Consider the following 27,978-nt stretch of genomic DNA (forward strand, 5'->3'; position numbering starts at 1 on the left):
TTACTATAAGTCATGTAAAACCTCTAAAACTCTGGATAATCACACTCTACCCTGTAGAGGGCCCTATGGTGTCATCCACTCATTCAAGCTTGTTAAACTGGATCATTAGCTCCATGAGGATGAGAAACAAAGCTGATTGAGGGAAACCATGGAAACACCTTGGGAATGAAGACATACTTCTGAGAGGACCCCAAAGTCTGGTGGCTCATTTTTGTGTCTAATCAATGCATCCTTGTGAAAGTGAACTACAGTACAACACAGTTTGAAGAAGGGACTACCTATAGTGTCACTCTCTCCCTACAAAATCCTTTTCCAAACTTCATACTGCACTAAGAGCACTAAGATCGCTACACCCAGTTTCTCTGCTTCCTTTCTCCATCCACTCTGATTATGTCCAGCGGCAGTCCAAAGCACTCGTCTCTTCCTTCTTGCTTAAACAGACACTCTACAGGCATCCTCAGTGACACAGAGCAGAAAGACTCTGACGCTGGCCAGTGCCCAGCCATCTGTATCACGCACAAGTTCATGCACACAGACACACAGTGGCTTGCACCTGGGCTTCTGCTTCAGTCCAACTGTTTCTGAACTGGCAATGCACCTCATTTCAGAGGCAGCATTGATAATAATAGCCACATGGCTGTTTTATAGAGTCCGACCTCATTCCAAGAATCAATACAAGCTGTCTTTCACTGAACCAGTTCAATCAGGTCTACTCTGAAATGTGAACTCCCCATCAGGGCGAAGCCTTGTTACTGACTTTTTTTTTTTTTCAATCAGAACATTCAGGGAATCCTGATTGGATCCAAAGCCACTGTTAAGCTTTGAAATTTGCCAATTGTGATTGTGATTTGTGGTTTCATGATTGTCACAAGAACTTAAAGGAAAAGTTAAAGAGCCAGTGTTTTACTATGTTCACATATATATCTGTTTTTCTTTTGATAGTTTACTTAGCACTACTTATTTTCATTTCAGAACTCATTTAGATCCATTTTCATCTTTTTTAGGGAACTTGAAAGGATACTACATATTTTTGTGTTTACTTGATTAACTAAACGCTGCATGAACACAGTCTTTTCTTCCTAAATTATAAACCTATTTCCTAAATTTGCCTGGTCCCTCTTTTTTGTATTTTTATTTGTCATCAGGCATTTGTGATCGCATGTACCAAGCTGATGAATTTCCATAGTCTTTTTTATCAAATATCTGCTTATGCACTTGTGTGATGGGGCAAGATATTTGTACCCAATCGTGTGGTCCATTTGCAGTCTGAGTTCTACTTACCAATCAAGTTTGATGCTTTGCTTCAATGCCAACAAACAGCCCATGGTGGGAGCAATAGAGTGAACTCATTTGCCAAAATACGACCTTGAACCTTAAGCTAGGCTCTGATAACAATTTAGATTTTTATAGCTTTTTTTAAATGTATCTGCCTTTGTAAAGAATTGCTGGTTTACAGAGCAGGAAGTCTTGCACCAGATGTCTGTTCTCTACACTGGAAGCCCCAGCTGGTGGTTGTCCCCAGAGGCTAATTCAAAAAACTAGTCACCAGGTTCCCAGCACTTCAGAAATTTCTTTCTACATCCTGGTGATAAAGGAAAGCTGAATATTAATCAGGACATTAGAGGGTGAATATTTAGTTTAGTTGTGAACTTATTTCCGAGACCTAATTGCTCCTTGATTGTGGATTTGATAAAAACAGATGACATAATAAGACTCTGGCTTTGGGGGAAAAAACAGCCTAAATCCTTGTTGATACCATCAAGTGTGTTGATTTGTTAAATCAACATCTTGAGGGTAATCAAACCACTTAACCAATTATTAAAGTTGTTGTAGAAAAATTTAATCAGTTAGTCGACTCATTGCAGCTCTACTGTGCACCAAATACATACTTATTTCACGCGGGGTGTCTGTTGCCTTCTACTATGCTCATTATTCAGATAACAACAGCAGTGAGAATACTTCCACCCAGAGAAGTTTTTGCAAACTTGCTAATGTGGGAGGATGACAACCAGTTATGAGTCATCCCTCTTGTACTGCAGAAATTGCATTAGTGATTTGTAACATGACTCAGCTGCATTATTACTGTAACTTTCAGCTGTATAATGTTGCAGAGTAAAGAACGTACTGCTGAGATTCTGCAGGTACCGTGGGCTCTCAAACGCAATCACACATGTAAACCCCATGATGGAGGTTGACTGTAGTGATGCAATAAAGACTGTCGTCCCTCTGTGTTTTCAGCAAACCTTTCGCAGGAAGATTAAGCAGCATAAATCTGGGGCTGTACATTTGCTACGGTGTTATTTTAGGTCAGTTTTGAAGCTCTAACATCAACTTTCTACCCTTTCATCATCAGGTCTTTTGTTTTTTCCAATGACTCTGACAATCCTTTAAATGGTTTTTGATCGGCACCTGCTTTGACTCAGTTTGGTGGGCAATGAGGTCTCGTTTAAATTTTAAACACACAATTCATAGGGGGAAGCAGGCAGTAAGCGAGGGAGAGTTCAGGGAGGGGCGCTGCACAGATGAGATGGTTCTTTTCAATTCAGATGAGCAGACAGAAATGAGGCTGAGGACCCTTCATCTTGGAGGTCTCACCCCTCACCAGTGATTCATGCAGGGAATACCCTCATTGAGTGTGTCAGTCAAAGCGAGGGGACATTTTCATTGCTCGGTTTCTGGTTTTAAAAGCCTCTTTGACTTGTTTTGACTGAAGCTGTTCCCAATACTTTAGCTACCAGTTAAATATGGTTCAGTGGAAACAGGAAACCCCCTGCGATTATCATGGATTTATGGCGCATATTCTCACCCCTTTGCTTTTTTTACAGTCCCAGTTGGTTGTGTAAGAGCACACAACCCCCTGCACAAGCACATTTGCTGCCTTTTTAATGGCTTCCGCACCGACAGACGGTGGTAATGCCAATTAGCACGTGCTAAACACTGATACGACATCAGATTTGGAGCCCAGGCCTGGATCCCATCTCGTAACACCTGCTAATGAGCCAATCCGTTAAAGAGGTGACAGTGTTAAGCAGGCAGTCATCCTCTCAATGAACCAATGCCAAACTTTGCCTCCAAAAGAAATTCCTTTCTTTTCTTTGACATACAGCGGGCTTCACATTTGTTGAGTGGAAGAATGAAAAGAGGTACTCAAACAAAACACAAGAACAAAACAAGCTTTTTCCAGGCCTCATTAGAATGTAATGGGTATCCTAGACCAGACACAGTGGTGCAGATTGTAGAAGCAAGGATTTGTCAGTTGTTTGTCTTCACACACTATTATCCTTATTATAACAATTTCTTAATCTTTACACAATATGCTTTGGAAGGGAAAAATAAAACCCTGAGAAAGAACAGGACAAGCAAGAACAACTGAAAACAAGATCACGAGTGAACTTAAGACTTCTTCAGTTGAGGAAAAAACTCAGTCTTATATGTATAAATCGAATAAAAAAGCTGGTTTCATTTTGTAAGTGCTATTTGAGAATTGAAGGACGATGGATGACTCAGTGTTGTGCAGAGGCCACTTCACATTCCTGGAGCACTTACTTTTATTCTCCTAGGCTCTTTTTTTCCAGACATTCAGTGACAATTCTCACCGAGCCTCGTTCTTCGCGTTTATATATTCAGTGCTATGCAGTGAATGAAATCACCTGATCTTATATTGATTTAAAAGGAGAATTAGATGGTCATAAAAGACTGGTATAATTTGAGATAACTGGGCTCAAATATAGTAATAATTCAATGTTTGCATTTATATTTCTTGTACCGGTTAAGGGATGATACTGGCATTTTGGAGGGTTTTAGCTATTGTGATCAAATCCCTCTAACATATTGATCCTGTAAAACATTGTCTTTACATGTAAAGCTTGATAATGAATTTGCTAAAAAGTACTGCTGTTCCCAACATTTAAAAACACATTTAAACATACACATTCATGCTGCTTTAACATCACTTGCTGCTACCAAGTGATGGCTGATTTAACATATATAAATCTGCAAGTTAGTCCCCAAAATGCACAGATTTCTCCTGATCCACTAACATTCCCTACAATCTAAAGTTCCCAGCTGATTTTGAAAATGTCACAGCTCTTTATTTAAAAAAAAGAATTTTTAAGAATATTTATGCCTTTAGTAGGAAGCACAGAAATTCAGGCTTGCAGACAAAAATGGCAAAGCACTACAAAAAAAATGTATACTTGGAGTTATCTTAATATATCTATATTAACAGTAATGGCAGATATCTCAGACAAACAAAAACACACACAAAAAGTTCATCTCTGCGTTTCTCCATCTTAATGCACTGCATTACAAGAAGTAAATTAAGGACATGGTAAATTGCTTTATAATAGATTAGTAAAGTGCATAATGTTGGTTCTAAGCCAGACATCATTTATTGAGTTCATCTTACAAACAAACCTTTTAGATGTTGTCTGGCTTTTGAGTCTGCGTTGCACAATCTGTCCTAAAGACCTACACCAGAAACACTTCCCAAGTCCCCAGAGACAAATATATGGAGGAGTAGTGGTAAAGGCAAATACAGATCATACATATACAGTTACATACCCAGTCTATACATTCTTCCAATGTACTGACTGAGATGGAATCTGTGTCAAAATTCTGTCAACACTGAAATTTTTCACCTTGTTTTGACGGCAGGTTTCCCACAGAGCCGTAGCCTGTGCATTCCTTGAGTCTAATGCATCGTGAATACCTGTAAGACTTGGCCTCACCTACCTGCCTTTGGCAGCTAAATGTAGATTTTAGTCCTGCTGTTAGGTGATATATTGCTTTTGATCTCAATCCCGCAGAAATGTGTCTTCCCTCTGAGAGAAAAGCTTGCACAATGCTCAAAAAACACCACTGCACACATTGATAAAATCTCAGTAGAATATCTTGATTTAATCGAGGTAGACTTTCCTTGGCACCAAAAGTAATACCACATGAAGGAAAAATGAATTCAGTCTGGGATGAGTCTAAGTTTCTGTGATGAGAGGCCAGGTTTTCATGGAGTGAAGCACCTTAGCTCCCATCAGGCTTATCATTTTATTAGAACACGGTCACGCAATTTCCACTTTATGCTTTCATGGAACTGGGAAATTGATTTGCAATAAGCAAGAGACGACCCAAGATCTATTGCTTTTGAAAGATGAAGCATTTGGATACTTAAATACCCCTTTATCACACGGAAAGACTGAAAAGCAGGGATTAGGGTTTGAGCTTACCTATCTGTTCCTGTGTATGAGAGTGCGAAGGCTGAGGCTGGACTTCAGCCTGGGCCTGCTGCTGTTGCTGCTGCTGCTGCTCCTGCAGACTCTGACTGTCCACTGAGATCCCGCTGTCACTGTGCAACTTCTCTCCTTCCGGCGTCACCATCTGGTTGTTTGTAGCTGCACGGTTATTAGCTGCCTGTTTGTTCTGTTTGCAGCTATTCCACCTGTGGAAAAGTAGCACATCAGATAAGATCCACTGTGATAAAGATACAGTCATGGCTTTAAACTAAAACAAATCTTCTTTCATTAAAGTATTACTTGTCTTTGGCTTTTTTTAAGCATTTCTAAAACCAGAAACACAAAAACAAAACTACTGAATGAACAAAATTATGTTCTTATCTCCTGTAATAGATAAACAGAAGTCAATAAGAGGTTAAGAGGGCGGCTTATCATCACATTATCAGCCACCTACACTGTGTTACATTGCAAATGGCCCTTTCAAGTCACCATCTACAGTGTGGGATCTGATATCCCAACATTGGTGTTGTTCCTAAAACATCATATTTAACGATCTTCAGTGCAAATGATGAAACACGTTTTACCCACCGAATCCATTACAACCTGCTCCACTCTTTGTATTACCTCATGATGAAAGTTGCAACAATATTACTTATCATGGTGTAAGAACTCCAACAACGCTAACACCCTAACAATATCACCCTAAGACCTCAGCTGCCCACTTTACTGGATATATTAGCTAAACACATTTAGTGTTTAAGATCATTCTAATTAAAAAACCTAAAATGACAAATTAGTAAACTATAATTCATATTTTACATCATCCTCAGAATTAAAGGACTAACTAGCTCCACAGTCCTATGCAAAAAAAATTTCCATTTCCATCTATTTCTATTTCTTATTTGTGAATTACACAAAGATTTTGCCACAAACATTTAGTGTGATCAACATTATAAAGTCCAGATGGAGACAGAATTTTAAATCAGTTCATTGCAATGTATTAGTTAGCTAACTAGCTACAGCTTCTAACACCTTATTGAAATCCATTCACAGCTGTCACTTCCACTTGCAAATTCAACAGCCATCTGCTAGAATGGAGTAACTTTCATTTGTATTTGTTCAGAAAATGCTATGGGCTTTAACAGTTAATCTGTCATCATTATCACTGTAAACTGCATAGTTATATTTTGTACTAGAATATTAAAAACCAGAAATATAATTAGTGCTATGAATACAACTACAAGAAAAAGAAACACACTAAATAAAATAAATATAAGAAATACTGTAAAAAAGAAAGGCAACAAAGTGTTCTTCTCGTAGAAGATAAAGCAACGTGAATCAGTAAATATTCATGAGGTATTGAGTGGTACGGTATAGTAAACACCTCTTCTTATAAAATACTGGGTGTTAAAGAAATTCATGTAATTTACAGTCTGTCTATGCATGTCAACAAGTACATGAGGTTATTAACCAGATGTGTGCGTGACTGTGCTGATAAATCTGGCACTCAAATTTCCTCTGGTCGGCACTTTTCAAACAATCAATGCCCTTAATGAGCTTGTTTACTTGCTTCAAATGTGTTATAGCCTGGGTTTGTATCTGTCTGTCTGAGTGCTTGCATGTGTGGTTGCACGTCCTCACTAACGTGTGTGTGTGTGTGTGTGTGTGTGTGTGTGTGTGTGTGTGTGTGTGTGTGTGTGTGTGTGTGTGTGTGTGTGAGAGAGAGAGAGAGAGAGTGAAAGAGAGACAGTAAGAGAGAGAGAGAGAGCTCTCTGAAGTATTAAGAGCTGAGTTTGGGTTTTTTTGTTATGGTGTGTTTTAGCACAAATGGCTTAAAGCCTCTTCAACCACAACTGGAATTAATATTCGACCAGCCACCTTACTACCACTTTTCAGCCAGATGTTGCCTGGGGCAGATGTTGCTCCAAGCAACATCCAAACCACCATCATTGTTCGCTCATTCTACACCAGACAACATTTTTAAATAAGTTGTAAAACCCAAATGAGCCAATATCCTTGACCATAGAGTTGCTTTTAATTATTTCTCTGCACAAACTGACCTCCTAAAGATGAGATAAGCGGCAATGCCCACCACCATGGCAGCCAGGATAGAGCAGTAGATAGGTATGAGGTTTTCATTGAGGCCGTGACCGAGGAAGCGAGGAGAACCAGCGCTGGACGTAGTCGTTTCTCCTCCAGGCAGTGGGCTGTCAGAGGCATCAGGAAGGAAGGGATCAGGGAGGGAGGATGAAGATATATCCAAATCGGAGGTAGGAATGACATCGGTGGGTAAACTAGGATCTATAAGGAAGAAAACAGAGAGACAGGAGCATTTATGAGACAGGAAACATGTTATTTAAACTGCTTATATACAGCTATAGAAATAGAGCACAATTAAATTCTGTCCACATTGCAGGGCAAAAAAATATGTCTTTCTGTCTGGAAGTACTTCCTTCTGAAGAAACCTAGAAAAACAACAGTTCAAAGAAATCGTTAAAGCCCCAAATTACCATGGCATTCATGTCCGTGATGAATGTAGGTAAACTTCTCACTAGAACTGCCCTTTTGTTTCAAGTTGGCTCCACTGCGTCATTGCTGACAGGATTTTCAGAATTTAACATGATGCACTCTGAGCTCAATATTTTGAGGATGCTGTGCCAGTGCCAGCATGGAGACTTTTACCAGCTTTCTGTAACATTTACAGGGTTTACCATTTTAGTTTCACAGCAACACCACTTGTTGTTGCTATATATAGTTTATCATAAACCAAAGCACTGGAAAATTTTGCCCTGCTTGTAATGTTAAGGGGAGTACTGTATGAAAACTTAAGGGAAAATCTATTTATTCATCCATTGCTGTCTAAAAAAGGAGAAATCCAAACATTACAAAAATAGAGATGCGCTCTCTGAGAACCAAGAAGTCATAGAAGTATATAGTATAACATACATATAAACTTTATTCACTTCCTGTGTATAAATCAAAACCTTAACATATTAATTCCACTGTATATTCCCATGCATATACCATAATCAAACAAGTCACCAAGTCCCCAAGCAGATGTCTGGCGTGCTGCACTCATGTAGCAGCTGTTTCTGATAGACAGATGGGTTCTTCCTGAGTTGCTCTGTGCAGAAAGAAGGAATGCTCTTTAACTAAGGGGGTAAATATCCACCACCCACTACACACTCAGCTTTCTCCACACTAAGTTTGGGCCTTGCATGCCAGGTCTCCTCTCGTCACATCTCCATCTGTGTGATCTTTGCGCACTGCACAACATTGAGGCCATATGGTTTCTAGCTGAACAAAGTCTGGGGTTTTAGCGAGGTCATCATATTGAGTTTAGCCTTTCCTGAGGCCAGAGAAGCGAGAAGAGCACTGTGCTACTGGACGGGTCTGGTTTCTATCATAGCTATGTCTGTAAAGAAGTAATTTTCATAAATTGTCCTATTTCCTCTTTCGTTGTGAGCTCCATTAATTATTTCAATGTAATTTCCCATTTAGCAGCAGCTCCATGCCCACTCTGATGGGCATTGCTTGTTCTGAAAAAACAATGCATCCATCATAACTCTCCAATGCTCCTGTCATATTTGTGTGAATGCTGTGAGGCATTCACACAAAACATGGCAACATGGCAACATGTTTCAGCAGACAGTTCAAGCTGATGGAACTTTAGCTTGTACAGCTTTTTTCAGCTGACTGTTTTGCTTGTTCAATATTTCTGCTAATTTATTGCAATTCTGCAAAGTTTTTATGATTTCAGCAACTTTTCTAATATGGACTTCAGCTTCTTCCTGTCTTCAGCAAACAGTTCAGCGTCTTCACCTCTTTCCAGCAGACAGCAGCCAGTTTCTCACCATTCAACAACTACTACTTTTGACGGAACTTGTTCAGCTTTTTTCAACTGACTGTTTTGCTTGGTCAATATTTCTGCTAATTTATTACAATTCTTCAGTTTTTATTAATTCAGCAACTTTTCTAATATGTACGTCAGCTTCTTCACCTGTCTTCAGCTTCTTCATCTCCATTTCCAGTTTCTAACATGAGTGCCCATTTGGCTCACTGAGATGAGTAGCCGCCCTGAGACCAGGCGGTGCAGGTTCAAATTCTACCCGTGGCTGTTGACGCACATCTTCCACACTCACTGCTTTCTTGACACTCTTTAGTGTACCCTTTCAAATAAAGCTGTCTTCAGCAAACACTTCAGCTTCTACACTTCTTTTCAGCAGATAGTTCTGCTTCTTCTGCATTTTTCGGCAGATAATTTCCACTACACTGCATTCACACTGCATTTTCGCACGAAATGCAAATTCTTGTAGTATGCATTTGTTTTGAAAAGTTCTGCAAGTTACAAAGCAACGATTCTGTTAGATGACAGAAAAGGTCTGCAGAGAAGGTTACAGATTATGCCTTCTGTCAAAGTGTGGTCAAGAAGGCCAAGTAAGAGGTCTGTCCAGTCAAATCTAAGACCCCTCTGAGCACAACAGCAGAGTGGGGAAGGAGTTGTGCAGCCTGGTTCAGATCTGAGCCAGTAATTCCCACCAGAACCTCAGGCTGCTCCTCATTAGCTTTGTCTTGCACTTGCAGGATTAACCCTGTGGAGACTCCTGGGGTTTCCTTCATGGCCAAACACCGGGACACTCTATCCAAAATACTTTAGGTGTCCCCTCTTTACAGATGTTATGATTTTTTTAGGGCTGCTATCTGGTTTCCACCTATTATATTTCTGTATTCTAAGCTTTTATCAATAAGTACAATATAACCTTTAAACATGGTGTATTTGAAATCAGATATAAAATCATTTTAAATAATAATTATATATAAAGAACTCAATTAAAATTTAAATTGAATTTATTCTAATGGCATAGTTATATTTAACCTAAAGAGGAAAAAAAAACTCAAACAGGATTTGGCTTACAAGCCTTCATCAGGGCGTCTACACATCTTTGGCAAATCTCTCATTTGAAGGCTCCACCAAAAAACTAGGCTCAACTTTCCTGCTAACACATCTACAAGCTACTTTGCAACCCACCTCCCCTCTAGCTCGTACTTTAAATGCATGGTTCGAATGTATCAATGTCATGTCTGTATTATATGAATGTTGGATATTGAGTAAGGGAACAATCTTCCAGAAAAGACTAGTAATGGAAGGAAAACCACACCACATGATTGCTGTGACCACTGATGTTAACAACACGAAAAAGATATTCAGTGGACCATGACAGCCAATAGCGGTCCTATTTCTTCTGATATAGCAAATACTCAGGTTTCTTCACGGTGATTTGTTGCATATATTACATACGGATGATTCTTTTAATAGTTCATTTGCATCTTGATGGGCAATTTGTCTGGACTTTTTTTCTGTTTGTCATTAAGAGTCCACGTTGGTCTGTCTTTCTGCATGACTGTGGCGGGGCAGTTCTGTTGTAAGGGTATTGGGTTGCTGAAAAAGCAGAAAATATATTTCGTGGGACAGAAAATCAGAGCACAACAGAGCCATACTTAGAAACAGAAATAATGCGGAGACCTATTTAAAGCGGCACTATTGATTGGGATCTGTCTAAAAGGAGGGAGTGGAACATGGGTGTTTGTATTACATGCATTTCTTGACCTTTCCTGGGATGTAGTCAGGTTTCCTAAGCTCTGCCATACATCATCCGGCTAATGCAGGGATGGCTAATGGTATTAGCAATGCAACCTGAGCTCACAAATAGAACACATTTTGAATGGAAGGTGTGAAAGTGTGCAGATGGTCTAGGCTTATATACAGTTTGTCAAATAAGTTGCAATCCCTGCACGTTTGTCTTCACACTGGCCTTTCAATCATGTTACTCTTCTCTAAGTACGCTTTGGTGCAATCAGTGCGCCCTTCATGCAGATGTATGCTTACAGTACGAGTCTCACCTAGGATTTGCTGTAAATCGTTTATCTCTTTCCGAGCCAAGACGACAGCTCTCCTGGGAGCATCCTTTGCATAACTCTGACTCAACACATAAAGTACAGTGTGCTACGTCTTTATTGTGACTCCTTCATGCTCTCATTTCTATGGGCTGAAGAAAAAAAACTCTGGCTATAGACCAAAGGACAAATATAAGCCTGCAGAGGCTGCATACACTAACTGGAACAGAGCAGGAGCTTAAAGGCAGCAGTGGAACTTTAACAATTTAATTTTCGGAGCAGAGGGTTTAAAACAATCGTGAAGCTAAATAAAACTAACCCTGGATTTTATGAGCGTGGGCCTGTGTGTTCAGGGAGATGTGTTTATTAGTGGGGTGTGGACCAAAAGGGGAGAAAAAAAAGATTGAATTTTTATGAGCCATTGAGGTCTTTATGGTGAAGTTAACCCCAGGGTCTTGAGCAGAGGTTGATGTCTTGACTGCTGCCAGTTCAGGGTGGAGATGAGCAACTATCAGGCGCAGAACACACACAATGACCTCTTTATCAGCCACCAAACACTCTCCCTCTGTCTCAGCTCAGCTTCTATCTCAATTGCCTGCCGTGCACACATCTATCATACGCACACGTACTACGAACTATTCAAGTGAGCGCTCTGTCTTCTGTGAGGGAGGGTTAATAGGAAGAGTAGAGGGGAGGATAGACAGAGAGGCAGAGTGTTAGGAGAGAGGGAGGAGGGGGTACAGATGAACAGAGGAGCTGCTGTAAAGTGCTCTGATTAGCAGGAGTAATTATACTGCAGCAGTGGAGGCTCTGAATGCACACTGGCCAACTTCCACCACTCCGCTTACCCAGCCACTTGAGGGCCACTGTGGGAAGAGATAGAAAGAGGGGGAGGAGAGAAGGTGATGAGCGTGGTGTGATGAGAGTGGGGTAAAAAAGAGCAAAGAAGTCTGCTTTATCTGTGTTTTTAATCTTTCACTCCCCTTCTCTTGGAAAAACTGTCAAACAGATGCTCAGCAGTTCACGTTTAATGCAAACCTGCTCAACTGGAGACCGGACAACACCTTGTGGAAAAGCTATCTCAAGGCCAACGGCCAACAAGGGTCTTCGATAAAATGTGGTGGAGGTGTTTACAGCTTCAGATCAAAAAGGTTCAAACATGTGCAGCATCTTTAATGAAAAACGTAGGAATCACACTTGGCAGGGGAAGAGTGTGCACGCGTCATGTTAGCCTGCTATCAGTTGTATTGATTCGGGATGCTCATATAAAGCATTTGTGTGTCTGAAGTTGGAGACGACTAAGCTCGCGTGTGTGTGTGTGTGTGTGTGTGTGTGTGTGTGTGTGTGTGTGTGTGTGTGTGTGTGTGTGTGTGTGTGTGTGTGTGTGTGTGTGTGTGTGTGCATACTGTAGTCAAGTGTGGGTGCTCATAGAGGTCACTCAGCGAAACCTGAGCACAAGTAGAAGAAAATCCCTGGACTGATATCGACCCCTCTGCATAGAATACCAGCACAGCACATATGCTGCAGCCCTCTCTTTCTCTTTCTGTCTCTGTCATTGTGTCATGTAATTGACACTTGGTGACAGCTGGATATGAAGATCTGGGAACTTTAAAATGCTTTAATCACATCTTATTTACAGCATATACTGTATAAAAATAAGGCAGCGGGATAAGAATAAAATATAAAAAATCCTCCTGTAAAAATTACCAGTAAGGCACTTTCTCCTTTGTCATACCAAACTTACTGTATGCACAGTATCAAAGACCACCATATAAGGTCAGCAAGCATCATCATGACCGCATGTGACTGCAGCCATTACCCGCAGGCCCACTGGTGCTATTATTTTTCAAACAGTCACATATCATGCCATCTCCAGTCCCCACCGTTACTGCTGCTGCAGTACCATCACTCAGGACAAGGCGGGTCACAGTTGATCTGCTTGGGTGGGCGCTAAATGGGCAGCAAAAGGCTGCATTGTGGCCTATGGGACAGCAGATATTTTTGGACAGGCCAGCCTAATGGTAGGCATGACTTTGAAATTCCAAGTGGAAGTAGATTATATGCCTGGACCATATATATTTTTGAGATGAGCCAATGCATTAGTCAGGCAACCAAAATTAAAGTCTAAATTTTAATTTTAAAAACAACTGGTAGTTTTTCAAACTCTAATTTATTAGTTTTGAAATTAGCACAGAAATCTGCCAATCAATCTGGCAGATTTCATTTTAACATGGTGGCTAAAAATATAAAAAATAAGCCATAATTTGAATGGTCTGAAAAATTACCTTACTGATGAATTAATTTAAAAAAAAATGCTAAATGTGGCACATCTGATGCCGTTTGGTACTCATGGAAAAATTATGTATGTTTAGGGTCCTTTTTCCTGCTTTTTTCCCCCCAGTCCATTCTCCTTTGTCTTTTGTGCCATTAGAACCTATTATAAGAAGATTTAAGTCATCCTCTCTACTACAACATGGGCTTGACAAATTTCTGAGGCTCATTAACTTGTTATATCCACCTGCCACCACCGGTGTTTGAGGCCATGAAACCTCAACCCACTCAACGTTTAAAAGAGGATTATTACAGATCCTTGCTGAATACCAAAATTTATACATAAGCCTTTTTCAATAAACTGATAATGTGCACAAGAGCTTAGTAGGCCTTTAGCCAGTGGTCCATCTATTACGATCATTCTTTGAAGCATTTATTCAAAAGTGCCTCACTGGTTCAAGCATGCATTCCCATAAGATAATGCAGAAGAACATTTTTTCATACAGGAAATCGAGAGCAATACCAGCAAAGACATTTTACCCCACAGATTTGAACTTTGTGGCCCCCTGATGAGGTCAATTTCACGCCTTGTCTAACCCAAGAGAATTTATAGCTTCCTTTGGTACGAGGAGCTTGACTTTGCTCCGGCATTCTGAGCTTCTGTTTTGTGGTCGAGACGATTATTCATTGTCCCTTTGTTGACACTGCAGCAATCTTTGACCTTTTAATGCTAAAACTTTGAACATCCTGCTGTTTAAAAATTGGACCAGGGCTGACCTCTGACCACGTTTGTTCCCACACATGTGGACGTTACCCCTGCTGATTTGTGCAAAATGTGACTGAGACATAAATGATGCTGTTTTAAAATTACTCGTAGCTACTGTGCAGTTTTGGTGTGGAGCTGCTAACTTTTTAAATGGACTTTTACCCCTGATATGTTTGGCATAGAAACCACCTTTGTTCGTTTTTACCTTGGTTTCGTTGGAAGGTGAAAAAATATCCTTTTTTAAAAAAAATCAACTATATGAAAGCAACGTGAGTGTGCAGACTGTGCAGAGTGTGCAGTGCAGACTTACTGTAGCAGACAGTGTCACTGGTTGGCGTGCAATTAGCCATTTGTGTTTCATTTTCATCACAGATGGTGCAGGGCAGACAGGGTTCGAGGGAGTTTTCCTGGTCAGAGAAGGTTTCATCGACACATTCCTCACACACCGTGTCATGATCGTGATCACAGTGGGAGTACACGCCCTGTCCCAAAGGGCATACCGTACACCGCTCACAACGGCCAGTTACAGTGTTGAAGAAATAGTTATAGTTACAGATGCATTTGGCATCGTTGGAGTCGGTGCACGGCGTCTCCATCCGCATCAGCCCGGTGCACTGAGTGCATGGCTTGCACTGCTCTGTATGACTGTAGTTCTCAGAGAAGGTCTCACCTACACATTAGAGGAAAGGTTTGAGGGAAATGGATAGAGAAGTGAGAAAGAGGAAATGGGAGATGAGAAAAAAAATAAAAGCGATTAGGAGATGAAGAGAGAAGGAAATGTGAGGAGATAAACAGGGAGAAAAACAGTGAGTATAATGACATTAATCATGTTTACTGCACATTCATTAAAAGGAAGGACACATTGATCCACTGGGCTCTTTAGTGATTTGTGCTTCGGGACAAGAAAGGTGCTCTTGTTGGGGAGCGAGTCAAAAGCCTGCTGTGCTCATTACGATATCGATCCCAGAGTGTTTGTGCTGCGCTGAGTAAACTGCTTTAATCTCAGTCATACGCGGGGAGTGAAATGCAGGTGCATCCACATCCTTCCACTGAAAACCTGTCTTTAAAAGTCATCATCACTGACTTAAGTAAATTAAGATACTTTTGTCACCTGGTCATGATATAAACTGATCTAAAAGCACAAATAGAATTTTTAATTGCCATAACACAATTTAATATAACATAACATAATGTAAGGCTGCAGTCGTATGTTTAAAAATTTACCTCCTGTTTCTTTTCCTTGTTAATCTTCCTTGATTTCAAGGATAACACCATGAGGTGAAGGAGGAATACGGATATGGAATTTGAAATATAGAATCCAATTGCGCTATAGTTGAAAACTGTTATATTTGAACTACCCAGTAGTGTACTGCAAAAGGGCGCATTAAGTTATTACCAAGTTATTTAACACAGATAAGGACAACACAGAGAAAATATCACTTTATTACCAAGGTTGGATTTTTTTATGTACATTGGCAAACGTTTCCAGGACTCCCGCCTTTATTTAAGCTTTTTGTACCTGAAGTAAGATTTCACTAGCTGGGCCCACATCCTCATTTTAGGTTTGACAGCATTTTAGTAGGTAAAGGTGAATGCTTGGACATTAACTGAGCTGCGGTTTCCCCATGTACTAAATAGGAGTGAAGACGTTAAAGAATTGAGAACAAGGAGGGAGGATGGGGCACGTAAACGAAAATGAACAGCTTGCAGAACTGGGGGAACTTATATAGATGACAACCGGAAGGGGCGTGTTTGGGGGCGTGGTCCTGCTCCTGAAATTCCAATACATAATCTCCAATAAATAATCATCATCATCACAAATGCTGATAATAGGCATAAACGTCTAACTGCAAGGCAACAACTTCATAAGAAGCAGATACTGTTCAGTAGGATAGTTTCAGATATTTTAGCTTTAGGTTTAACACAGCCTAATATTAGCTAAGCTTCACTCTTTGATCTGCCTGAAGTAAGAGTGTGTAAACTGGCGGACTAAGTAGTGGCGTCATCTGTATAAAGCACGTGTTATTTCTGGTTTGTGTCATATATTTGCTAAACTTTCACAGGGTATGTGTGTGTGCAAAAAACCTTGAGTTTAAGGCACATTTCACTGTATAATTTTTTGTTGTGAGTTGTTTGCAAAGGGAGAAAAAAGACATATCAGACCACAGTAGCGTTATGAGAGAAATGAGGTAAAAGCTGTGGTGACTTATTACTGGCTGCCTTTGAATTACTTCAAGCTCTTCAGATTTGTTCTTCGGTGCTATTTGGAGTCGGGAGGATTTGGGAGAGTTCATGACTGAGGAAGTGATGACCTCAAATTAGCTTATTCTTACACTGAGAGTTCCTCAGGGCACAAAGTAATCTATTAATATTGCATTTTCATATAGACTTATTTTCAGATATAATTGGATGCCTGCTGAATTATGCATACAATGTGAAAGCGAGAGTGTTTGTGTGCCCTATGAGTGTGCTTTAGCAGTTGAATGAGATGAGAGTATAGTAGAAAGGCCGACAGGGGTGGGGGGCGACACTAAAGCTCAGATTCATTACAGAGGCAGCGTCACTGTTTTTCGAAAACCTTTTTTGTGTGTATGTGTATAACATGAGAGCGGTCACCTTGAGAGAGCTGCAAAAACAACACAAAGACTGTTGTGTTGTACACAACATTCAATGGGTGACAAAGCTGTTTGGAATAAAGGTTTCACAACATCAGATTTTGCGACAAGAATGCAGCTTTATAAACTGCTTAATTAACACCAGACATTGCTCGTTTTACTATGAATTTCACAAAAATGAAGCATGTAGCAAGTTTACACTCGTCAAAATCTCCTCGGCGGCTCCGTGCTGTTTGTCTTGAAGTGAAATAAATCATTGGGAATGGCGGAACTATAAATAAAGCCACATGCCTGTGTGGATGTCTGGGACTCGCAGAGCTCTTATCTGCATATCCATATGCTTCGGAATATGTGTTTTTCACAAGAATTGCTTAGCGGGTGTCGTGTTGAGAAACAACATATTGTCAGTGTGAAAAACCCTGCAGCAATGTCCCAGCGCTTGCTTTTACGTTGTAAGCGGCTCTGGCAAGTAAACACTGGCACCAATTGAAGCTCTAAACACCTTGTAAACAGCAGCGCTGCTAAGAGGCCGACTATGAGACCTGTCACATTATACAAGCAGACTGAGCGGAGCAGATGGAAGTAATGATATAGACACAGGTAGATGGATCAACAAGCTCTGCGCGAGCAGCCGCTCGATTCGCTCGAATGATTCGCTAGATTGTTTGACGCAGCACAACTATAAGCAGTCTGTGAGGGTGGTCCCAAACCACCCCCCTCAAAAAAGCATATTTTAGTGTTGAGGAAGGGCTGGTGTACAACTAGAAGGAGAAAGGGTCACGGGAAATGAGGCAAGAAGGGATGTAAGTGCGTTCAGTTTCCTTCTTAGACAGACACCATCAAATCCTGTGCTTTTTCTTTAAGGGTGAGTCTGTCATCACCCTTTGCTCTTATTACTGTGTGCAGGCAGAAGTGATAGAGGAGGGTGACACTAACTGAATGATCCAGACACAGACAAACACCAGACCTCCAAAGTAAATAATCATTTGAATTTGTGAGGTTGAAACCTTTGTTTTGGTTTCAGTCAGGCTCAACCAGTAAACCTCCCCTCCTCATTCATTTCAATTATCCCGCTGCGAACAGGCTTCCTCGCTAATTTTAACTCGCATGCATGAGTCCCCTTTGCAGTTCTTGCGCGTAAACATGCCTAAATGTGACCATATGCAGCGAGTGTTCAGCAGGAACTATCAGATGAGATGTGTGTGGGCGTGTGTCTGCGGTGCATGCGTCAGCGCTTTCATGTGGAAAGAAGAAAGGAAGAAAGTTAAAGGCCATCAGGTGAGAGTGCATTCTTTAATAAAATATGGCCTTCTTTCTAATTGTCCCCAGCTGAGATCTGATGAGCACACATCAGCGTTTAGTGTCATCGTGTTTGGCTATAAAGGTGGTTGCGGGTAAAGGGAAATGTGGTCGTGAATGGGGGCACGATGCACTTAAATTGTGCCACTTCAGCCCAGGAGGACCACCCCCCCCTTCTAACGCTGATGTGTTTCGGTCCCATTAGTGTCATCAATAATGTAGTTCTCGATGGCCTTGAAGCTATTTGATGATGTTCACAATCAGCACTTTAGGTGTGAGCATGAGCAATGCTGGACATTTCCTACCCTTCACAGAAAGTACCATGTTTCTGCTCAGACACTACCCAAAACGCTGACCCTCTGCTGACTGAGGATAAATTATCAACATTTGGAAAGTTGCGTGACGGCTTTATTTGGCTTTTTGAGCACAAATCATTTCTGTCTGTAATTATCACCCTGCTTCTTTGGACCACTTTGCTTCCCCCAGATTTGAAACAGGTGTTTCAAATCTAGAGGGAATATTATTAACCGGAGCTATTCCAAGCAAGACCAAATTAGGCAAAATATAATTTAGCAATCAATGTCCGCTTTTGCATCCTGTACTAAAGTCACTTTTTTTAGGGTGTTATGTAGGGAACTAGCTTCATCTGATACATCTGCTACAGCCAGAGAAGACCTGCCAGGAGAAAATCTCCATTTTCCCTTTCTTTATCCAAAGTTAAAAGTAACTTGATGCTCTGCTTCAAACATTCCATGATTCGACTTTCCTTCTTCCTTTAATTTCCAGTGAGTCCCAGTCCAGTTGGCCAGCAGGGCTCTTCCACATTGACTCCTGGGGTTTTGCCCCGCATATTGCATTCAAGCACCTTTGAATGGCTCACTAAGTGAGGCAAGTCTGGTTGTCTTATCTCCCATGACAGCAGTGAAAGTGAAGGAGACTGATAAATATTTTATTGCTGCTGATGCTGGCACTCGTCCCAAGCTGGGACCGGGGAGACCATTGGTAGGTGGAGGAGTAGAAGTGGGATACAGGAAGTGGGATATTAAAGGAGGTCGAGGTGAATACAGATTTGCCCTTATTTACCGTGAAACAGGAAATGGACGTGTTGGATTTTACTCCTCAATTATTCATATCTGCACTTTAGAAAATGTATTTATAGCATTCGTTTTTCGGGTAAGGTCACTGTTTTAGCCTCTAACCTTTGCTTGTATATAAACGCCACTCAGCCTTATTTTAGCGACTGTGCTCCTGGGGGTTTCAGGTGCATTAATATTTAAATTGCTGAAACAAAAACAATGCAGAAAAGTATAAAAATGCATTTGCACCGGAAATTGAATTTAACCTCCTGGGTATTTGAGCTTAATTGTTGAGTGTTTATCAGTGGTGAATACTGTTCCTGTACTGCAAAGCAAGATAATTGTTCGCTGTTAGAGGCACAATAGGCTTTTCAATATGGTTTAATTAGCTGGATCAAATTGGTAAAGATGCACTGATGTAACAGTATGCATGATAAATGAGCAGATCGTGCCCTTTGGTGCCTGGCTCTCTAATACCATTTTATCCGCTAATACAGACGATGAGTCATAGCAACAGGAAGGGGGAGGGGGGCGGCATGCTGGCTGAGAAAAGTGAGAACAGGAGATGAAGGGAGACACGACAAGAATTGGTGAGATTTGCTAGTGTAGAGGAGTTGGGGGTGAGGGAGAGAACGAAACAACGTCTATTCAGAAATACAGTCAAGAGAGCCAGCCCACATTATAGGAAAGTGGAGCTGTGGTTTAGCATCTACACATCATCTGCCACTGTTTGCCGTAGCAATATGAAAAGGAATATGGTATGCAAGACGAAGTCCTCGTGACGTCAAAGCAGTGATAAAGTCCAGGCGCCCATGAAATAGCAGCGCGCTTCTCCTCAGACTCCAGACACCACTTAACCAATTAGTCGTTCCAAGTTATCAAATGCGTTTTTCAATGTTAACTAATATTTATAAAATTCATTCCCAATCTGGATTTTCAACAGCACTGATGGAAAATCATAAGAATTTCACTTTTACTTTTGCACATCAGCCCATTTTTGTCAAATTCATGCCTCTTCCTTTGCTTTGACACAGTAGGTTTATATGAAATTGACTCGTTGTATCTTACCCGGATTTTTTTTCAGCCTGTGGCACTGTTTTGCTCTACATGTAGAAAACTGGCTCCCTGTTCTTGCACCAACAACTGCAGCTCTTGAGATACCCAAGGCAAAAAACTTCAAAGGGTTGAAATTAGCCCGACTTGAGATGCTTAATAACATAATGTGGCTCAGAGATTTGCATTTTGTTATGCAAACAAATTCACAAGTCCAAGACTTGAATTGTCTATGGATAAAAATATTCCTGCCAGTCCGCAATCATTCCTCCACAATTTAATCATCTCCCTCGTAATGGCATCCAGTTGAGATTTTGGGGGGTTCTGTTTAACACATGGGAAGATTTTGATGTTAAAAGACTTTTACTCAGCACTTCTTGTTTATGAAAGGATTTTTCAGCACATGTTGCCATAATGAATTCACGCCACAAGTCAGTGTTGAACAGTTCTGCAGCTTTTGCTGAACTACGCAGTGACACTCGAGACCTTCACTTTGCATGCTGACAGAGCTACAGAACAAGAGAACTGCTACGACAAAATGCAAAAATCTTATTTTCTTCTTTGTGTTGTTGTGAAGTTGGAACCTTTCCCAACTCTGGGAAAGCATAGAGCAAGTCCCTAATGGTTTACAGCCTCAGCCGAGCTTTAAATGAACACATTTGGACCCACTTACAAGCATCAAACTGATGAATTCCTGCATTATTTTGGGGTAACTTGATAAAGACAAATCATACAGTTTATACAAATTGGTCAATAACAGTATTTTTGGCTTTGAAAATCTTTGTTTTGAGTTTGGATCTTGAGACCCCCAAATATGAATGGCATGTATAAATAAAGATGATGCAATTGTTAAAAGTTTGTGTTAATCAGATGTGTCTATGTTGGTAATCACATGCAGTTTTGCAGCTGTGCATGAGCTTATATGTGTATATGCTGTGTTTGATTTGTTTCTGGATTAATTTTAATCCTTTTACATTGGACTTACAAGAAGTAGAGTCAAGTGTTTTTGCATCCTAAAGTTCTATAATGCAAAAATTCAAAAGTTGGTTGCTTAAATGCCCGTAATAAAAAAAAAAACATGCTCGACCTGTTTTATTAGAACCACTCTGCACTTATATGAAAACTCTTTGTTTGGTTTGTGGTTGTATTTTGGTTGTGGTAAGACTCATTGTTGTTGAGCTTTGTTTAGGCGGAACGTTTCAGGGCCACAGATGGGAAAGGCAACACAAAATTCAGTAAATATCACAAAAAGGTTTCAAAAGTGTTATCTTTTAATACAATACTTTGAAACTTGCTTGGTGTATGCATTGTCGCCTATTGATCAGTAAAAAAATGTGTTTTCCTAGTGGAAATGGAAAAAAAAAACTATTTTTACAGTTGGGAAAAAAATGCTTTTGGCTTGTGTAAATGAGAAAAAAATCCCCTTGGCTCTTGTGTGTTTTGCAGCTATAAATAATAGCAAGCCATTCGTAGGGAGTTTGCACAGTATTTAATCAAGTTGAAAGCTGTAAATGTTAACAAACTGTTAATTAGTGGATCTGAATCCTCACTCTCCACACATCTATTCTAGGATATAACCTAAAGCTAAAAACAAACATTTTACCAAATAGTGATATATTAACCAACATCAGAGAAACTCGCTTTGTAACTTTGATTTGATTACTCTATTGATTTTTAATTGCATGCATAATAATAATAACAGTAATACAATACTCACTGTCCAAACACTGAGCGCAGACGGTCTGAGTAAGGTCGCATTTCTTCACCACTCCCTCTCCGGGTGGACACTCAATGCAGCATTCTCCATTCTTGGTGAACTGGCGAGATTCGCAGGAGAGAAGCACAGCCCGCTCTGTCTTGGAGGCCAGCACCGCTGCCACCTGGCACACCGGGACACCGGCACAGTAATTCAGAGAGCAAACTTTCACACATAGACAAACGTGCTGCGCATGACCGCTGTGGCGTGCAAGGCAAAGCAAATTGATGAAAATTACTGCCAGGTGTCCAACCTGTTCCTTAACTCTAATTGCCATCGGGATTCATCATAAATCATGTTGTCTCCGCCTACATTAGACACACTTTAAACAAGGCAGTCGTCTAAACTGTCCTAATAGCTCCCCTAAAGGCACATCAGCTCTAATAGTAAACTTATGACATGCTCCAGCCAGGGCAGTAAGCATAAAATCATGGGTGCATGACATTATACACATGCCTGTCCTAATTACTGTCTAAAGGTGAAAGTTGTTGTGAATGTCAGCCTCTGCTGCCAATCTCCTCTGGCATACAGGCACATGCGCACAAGCACTTGTATTTCTACACTTCTGAGGACTTTTTAAATTGTAAAAGTGCAGTTTCTCTCTCTAACCTCCCTCAAGCATTACATGCATGTGTAAATCCATCCTTTACTTTAGCCTTAAATTTTTTATTACGGCTAATTCAAATTGGTCTACATGATGGAGGTCCTTTTTTTTTTATTAAGTTTGAAGGTGAAAGTTTACATTGTGGAGATTTTTAACAATAAATGGGAGATAGGTCCCCAGATAAAAAAAAAGTTCACTCTTATGAGTCAGCAGCTGAGGTCATGAATTAATTCTAAAGTCTTGTTTTTTTGCATATTTAAGCGCAACAGTTAATCATGTGGTCTCTGCACTCTAAATGCTTTTTTATGGTGTGTCTTTCACATCTCCCTACACAACAGGGTTCATGCATGCACAAATTATTTGTCACTAATATCCTGTCTGGTAATGCCCCATCCTCTCCCATTATCACCTCCTCTGTGTTGCATTTCCCTCAGTCCTCTCTGATATAAATTCCGTGCAGCTTTACTGGCAAAACAACTGAGGCTTGTTCCGCTGGTGTGTGTACAACAATGCAAAATGAAAAGAATTCATACCCAGACGTTGGAGAACAAAGAAAAGCGTTATACTGAGTCACTTTCATGTCCTGTGGCTTTTATTATGTAACGAGCAAAAGCTCATTTCCACTTAATTCACATTTGCTGAGACATCAATTCAGTCTTTTTTCTGTCTTTCTCTCTGTCATCCTTCCTTGCCCCCCCCCCTTCTCTACTGTCCCTGCTTTCATTCAGAAACAGATGTACTGAGCAGCTAGCACCGCTCTCTCTCTCCCACTTCTCTTGCTCAATATTTCCCCCTATCTGTCACTCCACTTTTTGCTCTCAAGGTGCATTCCTCTTCCTAATCATTTTTCCTGACTTTACAGCCTGTTATCTCAACGTTTTTGCACAAATTTCTGCATCTGTAGGAGTACATTATCAGACTTTGAGTCTGCAAAAATGAAACTTGGATGGATCCCAAAACCATAAAAGACATTCCTTCTTACAGGGGAAGAATTCATGTCTTTAACTGCTCTCCCCTTCCTTTTACGTCTCACAGGAATTTCACTCAGCTAAAACACAGATTAATGACAAATACAGTGAAACGGGCAGCAGGAATATGCATACACATATTAATAAAAATGTACAGTGACGCAGCTATGATATGCTTGGTTTGCTCCCACCTCAATTTCATGGTCAATTTGAGAGTTTATTTCAAAATTTAATTCTACCAAAGTGCATCCGACCGTCACCACTCTTTAAACCAGCTGTCATAACAGAGTGTCCGCTCACATCCAGGGCTGTTCACATGATGACTGAGCCACACAGCCCAATAAGACCAGCTGCTGTGCACTTAACAGAGTGCTGGGAGGATGTGACCTCTGCTTCTCGCTTTATTACCACCATCTCCTATAATCAACTTTTTTTCAACTTTTTTTTTTAATTTTCAGACTCATATTATTTTAGGCAAAAACAAAAAAAGAAAAAAAATCCACTTTTTTGCATGGACATTCAATGAGTTTAACATGAGCTCCAGCATCTTTCTCTGGTCTTCATTTAACACCCCAAATATGGCCAAAATACCCTAAAAAGTAAACATTTTGACAAAATATTATTATAAACTCATTACTGGTATTAAACTCTAGGTCAAATCATCCACCAGAAGCTTCTGGTGTCTGCATGTGACCCAGGGTGAAGAAGATATCGAAGATATTTTCCATAAACATAATTCCAGCAGTGCTTCTGAACTTTTTCTCCCATTAGTGAAAACCAAAAGGGAGGTACAAGTGCGCATTTAGGGGAACGTGTGTGCGTGCTTGCTTGCGTGCGTGCGTGTGTGGGTGGGTGGGTGCGCGCACAGCTGAACATCAACTGGTCTGTCCACAAAGTCATAATCAAATCAGTTGACATGTAGCTACATGCAGCACCCGCGTGTCATGTTTAACCAGATAAACGACTTACTGCTTACCCCACAACAGCAATAAAATACATATTTACAAAGATGTGACAGAAATGTCTCAAAACGGATTATAAATGCCACACAATGGTCAAGAAAAAGTCCCCACGAAAGTCCCCACAGGGGCAGCAGCAGCACAGATTTGCAAAGTGGGGAACAATTTCAGCTCCAGATGGCATGTTACTGAGGGAATCATTATTGAGACGTCACAGTGAAAGGAAATCCTTAAAAAAATTCAAAAGTGAAATGAAAAAGTCCATCGGGTCACTAAAACTCCATTTAAAGAATGACAGCATTAAAGAAGCAAGGTACTGCTGCAGTCACTTACTGCACAGACTACTTACCAAAGCGCATGAAATGACCAGCGATAAGGTAGAAGTCATCCTGATTCGTCAGCCGGAGTCACATAAAAGAGGTGTTGAGCAGAGAAAGCAGAGCTATGTGTATGAGGAGAGCCGCTCAGCAGAAGTGCTCATTTTAATTCCAGCGGCACTGATTTTATCAATGAGTCCGCACCATCGCGCGTCTGTCCGGGACCTCTGGACCGGAGTCAGATGCAAGTGTAGGTGCACCTCCTCAGCAGCGCCACTACTTACACACTAACGCACCAGCACACAGAGTGAAGACGAGGCGGAGGAGGAGGTGCAGGAGACCGTCCTGTCCGGAGTACTGCAAGTGCACTGCGGAGGAGGCAGGCGAAAAGAGGAGAGGGCCACGTCCACCCTCCACTTTATTACTCCTGATGCTCCTGCAGTGCAACCTGCTCCTCTCCCTCTCTCACACACACACACTCTCTCTCTCTCTCTCTCTCTCTCTCACTCTCCCCCTCGTTTTAGTCTCACGTGAGGTCTCACTCGCTGAAAAATATCAAATAATGAAAATGATTTATATTTATTATTAAAGACCGACATGAATGTTTTGGACAATCAGTAATAATCCCCACACACGTCTTTGTTGTTATTGCTATATACCCAAAAGTATGTGGACACATCTGTCTACATTCTTTTGGCCCCACAGTAACACTTTCATCCCACTGTTATCCTGCCTTTGATCTAATATCATCGTGCACGTTACAGAAATTAATGATGCTGTATCTTTATATCTTATACGAAAGAGTCACGTGGGAGGTTTGGGGAAACCCTCTTTCAAGCACCTGGGATGAGTCGAACACCGAGTATCAGCCAGTTTACGAGTAATGAGAATTACTCGTGAGTGTCTACATATTTATGCTAATGTAGCGTTTGGTTCTTCAATTAATCGCGTTTTTTGTGGTGGAGTGGCTGCTGGTGTGCCAAAGACTTCGCTGTAGCTTGTGGCATTGTTGAGCTGGACTGCATTATGCTAAAGTGTGTTTCTAATGTTTCTAAAAGTGAAGGAAGGAGGCACGATATTGGAAACAGAAAGAAAGAGCACCACTGATTCCAGTAGTCTCCAAACCTACCTCTAAAATTAGGTCAGAAAAAACAGAAAAACAAGTCCACAAAAACACTGCAGCTATTCCTTCTTTTTTTATTCAACAGTGGTTTTATCTTACTAATTTATCTTTTTCTTGTCATTATTATTTTGAATGTGTTGTGAATCTTTTGCAAACAAAATATTGTCCTATGATGGACTTCAAGGTGCATTATCGCCATGCACCACAAGAGGGCGACTCAGCTGAGCCACAGATCAGCAGCAGCTCGCTCGCTTGTGTGATGATCTTGAGCTTAAGAATGAAAGATGAGGTTTTTCTTCCTCCCACTTCACAGCGAGAAGTGCACTGTGAAAAGGATTGATTTTCACTGAATTCTGGTTTCGTGTGTTGCTGATGCTACGGCACAATTTAGTGCCGTGCGTACTTGAAGAGGAGTCTCCTGAAAGGGGTTTAGACTATAAATGTGTTTTTGATGTCAAGTCCTGAATTTTATCTACCAAGCTGAAAAGTCTCTTTTATTCATGACTCATTTTCTAGTGCAGTATTTGGCAGTGTCACACTTTGACTGCATTTTGAAATAGTGCATTTTGAAACACTTGTTTGGAAACCTGCCAGACACGTTGAGGTTTATTGAAGTTTAGATCACATTAATCCCATTAAGCGCCATCTGCTTCATCTTTTTTTTTTTTTTTGTCAAGATCATACTAAATTTGGCGAGACCACTCCAAAACCACTAATGCACGTCTAAGGATTGTAATTGTGTTTGATGCCCATTGAGGTACTTAGCCTTTACATTTAAGGAAAACCAGTGTTGATGGATATTGATCCAAGAAAACGTGGCAACGAACCAGTTGGAGTCACCAAAAATTGGACCGCTTTATCTGCTTCAAACCTCTCCCAACCTTTTCTTCTACAATCTCCCTGACACTAGCATTTCTACATTTTCCAGAGTGATCATCAGCTCAGGGGACACAGAGGCTGATGTCCCTGAAACAGCAGCAGCAGCCACAAGGCGATTCAGTTACACTGTTGAGATCCGAATGCTCTTCAGTATTGATCTCGGGACACATCAATTTTCCCACTTCCTACATCCTCCTTTAAGATCACCCCTGCATCGTCTCTATCTAACCCCCTTCTCACGGCTTTGACAGCGCTCTTCTCCATCAATACTCGCGTCTTTGATATTGCATTCGTGTGATGATCATGCTTGAGCCAGGATTTACAACCTATAATCACTACAGTGTGAGCAGAGCCACTATAGAAGTGCAAGTAATTACCATGGGTCCTGCCATTCCTGCACATGTTAAATAAATGTTAATAATTAGCTTGTTTCAACCTTGTTGTTGATGCTCTCATCACTGTTCTAACAGTGTAACATAGATGTTCTACAAAGAGAGGAAACAGCCATAAATAGAAAAATGCCCTCTGAATGTGAACTCTATTAGTGCTGTAACTGATATATGTTTACAAGGCCTTTGGTAGGTTGCATGTATTTTTTTTGCATGTATCACGTTTCAGTCTTATTGCTGGTCGGCAAAAGGAAACATTATGTCAGTCGGCAAGGTCACAATTAGAATATAATCTTGATGAAGAGGGCTTGCTGCATAGTAAAAGGCGTTAGTTGAGGGCAGCAACACTTGACATTCCCGGCAACACAGTGTTATTTATTTATGTATGTAATTGTATGTAATTTATTTATCTCTTCTTCTTTTAGTCGAAACCAGACCGAGGGAAACTTAATTTAACTGCACAATAAGCACAAATTATACTACAGTGAGCATTTAAACATCGCAAATAGCAGTTCAAAACTCCCTTCATCCTCCCACCAAATGACCTATTTACTACAAATTGGAAGAGCAGATAGTATCTGCATCTGGTGATCAAAAATGACTGTCATCTCAATTTTTGACCATATAATTTGGATGTTTTTGTAACCCAGCTGGAGGCCAAACAAGGGGGGCTGTTGTTGTAGGATACAAAATTTCAAGTTGTTCAGTGGACCCAGCACAAAGTTACGAGTCGAAAAACAGAATTTTCTGTCTTTCACGCACAGAGGATGTCACTTGGTC

The 27,978-nt window shown here is 40.7% G+C and overlaps 1 protein-coding gene across 1 annotated transcript in view; it reads right to left on the reverse strand.

Moving 5' to 3' along the window:
* Positions 1-25,249, reverse strand: part of ngfra (nerve growth factor receptor a (TNFR superfamily, member 16)) — a 29,215-nt gene extending 3,966 nt beyond the window's left edge. Inside the window, exons 1-5 of the mRNA XM_031725861.2 lie at positions 24,840-25,249; positions 21,921-22,083; positions 14,471-14,830; positions 7,289-7,529; positions 5,223-5,434 (exon numbers count right to left, since the gene is read on the reverse strand). Coding sequence (XP_031581721.1) covers positions 5,223-5,434; positions 7,289-7,529; positions 14,471-14,830; positions 21,921-22,083; positions 24,840-24,878 — 1,015 coding nt within the window. The 5' untranslated portion in view covers positions 24,879-25,249. The remainder of the gene's footprint in view (positions 1-5,222; positions 5,435-7,288; positions 7,530-14,470; positions 14,831-21,920; positions 22,084-24,839) is intronic.
* Positions 25,250-27,978: the final 2,729 nt, after the last annotated feature.

The sequence above is a fragment of the Oreochromis aureus genome, linkage group 4, assembly GCF_013358895.1.
Source record: "Oreochromis aureus strain Israel breed Guangdong linkage group 4, ZZ_aureus, whole genome shotgun sequence".
Lineage (NCBI taxonomy): Eukaryota > Metazoa > Chordata > Actinopteri > Cichliformes > Cichlidae > Oreochromis > Oreochromis aureus.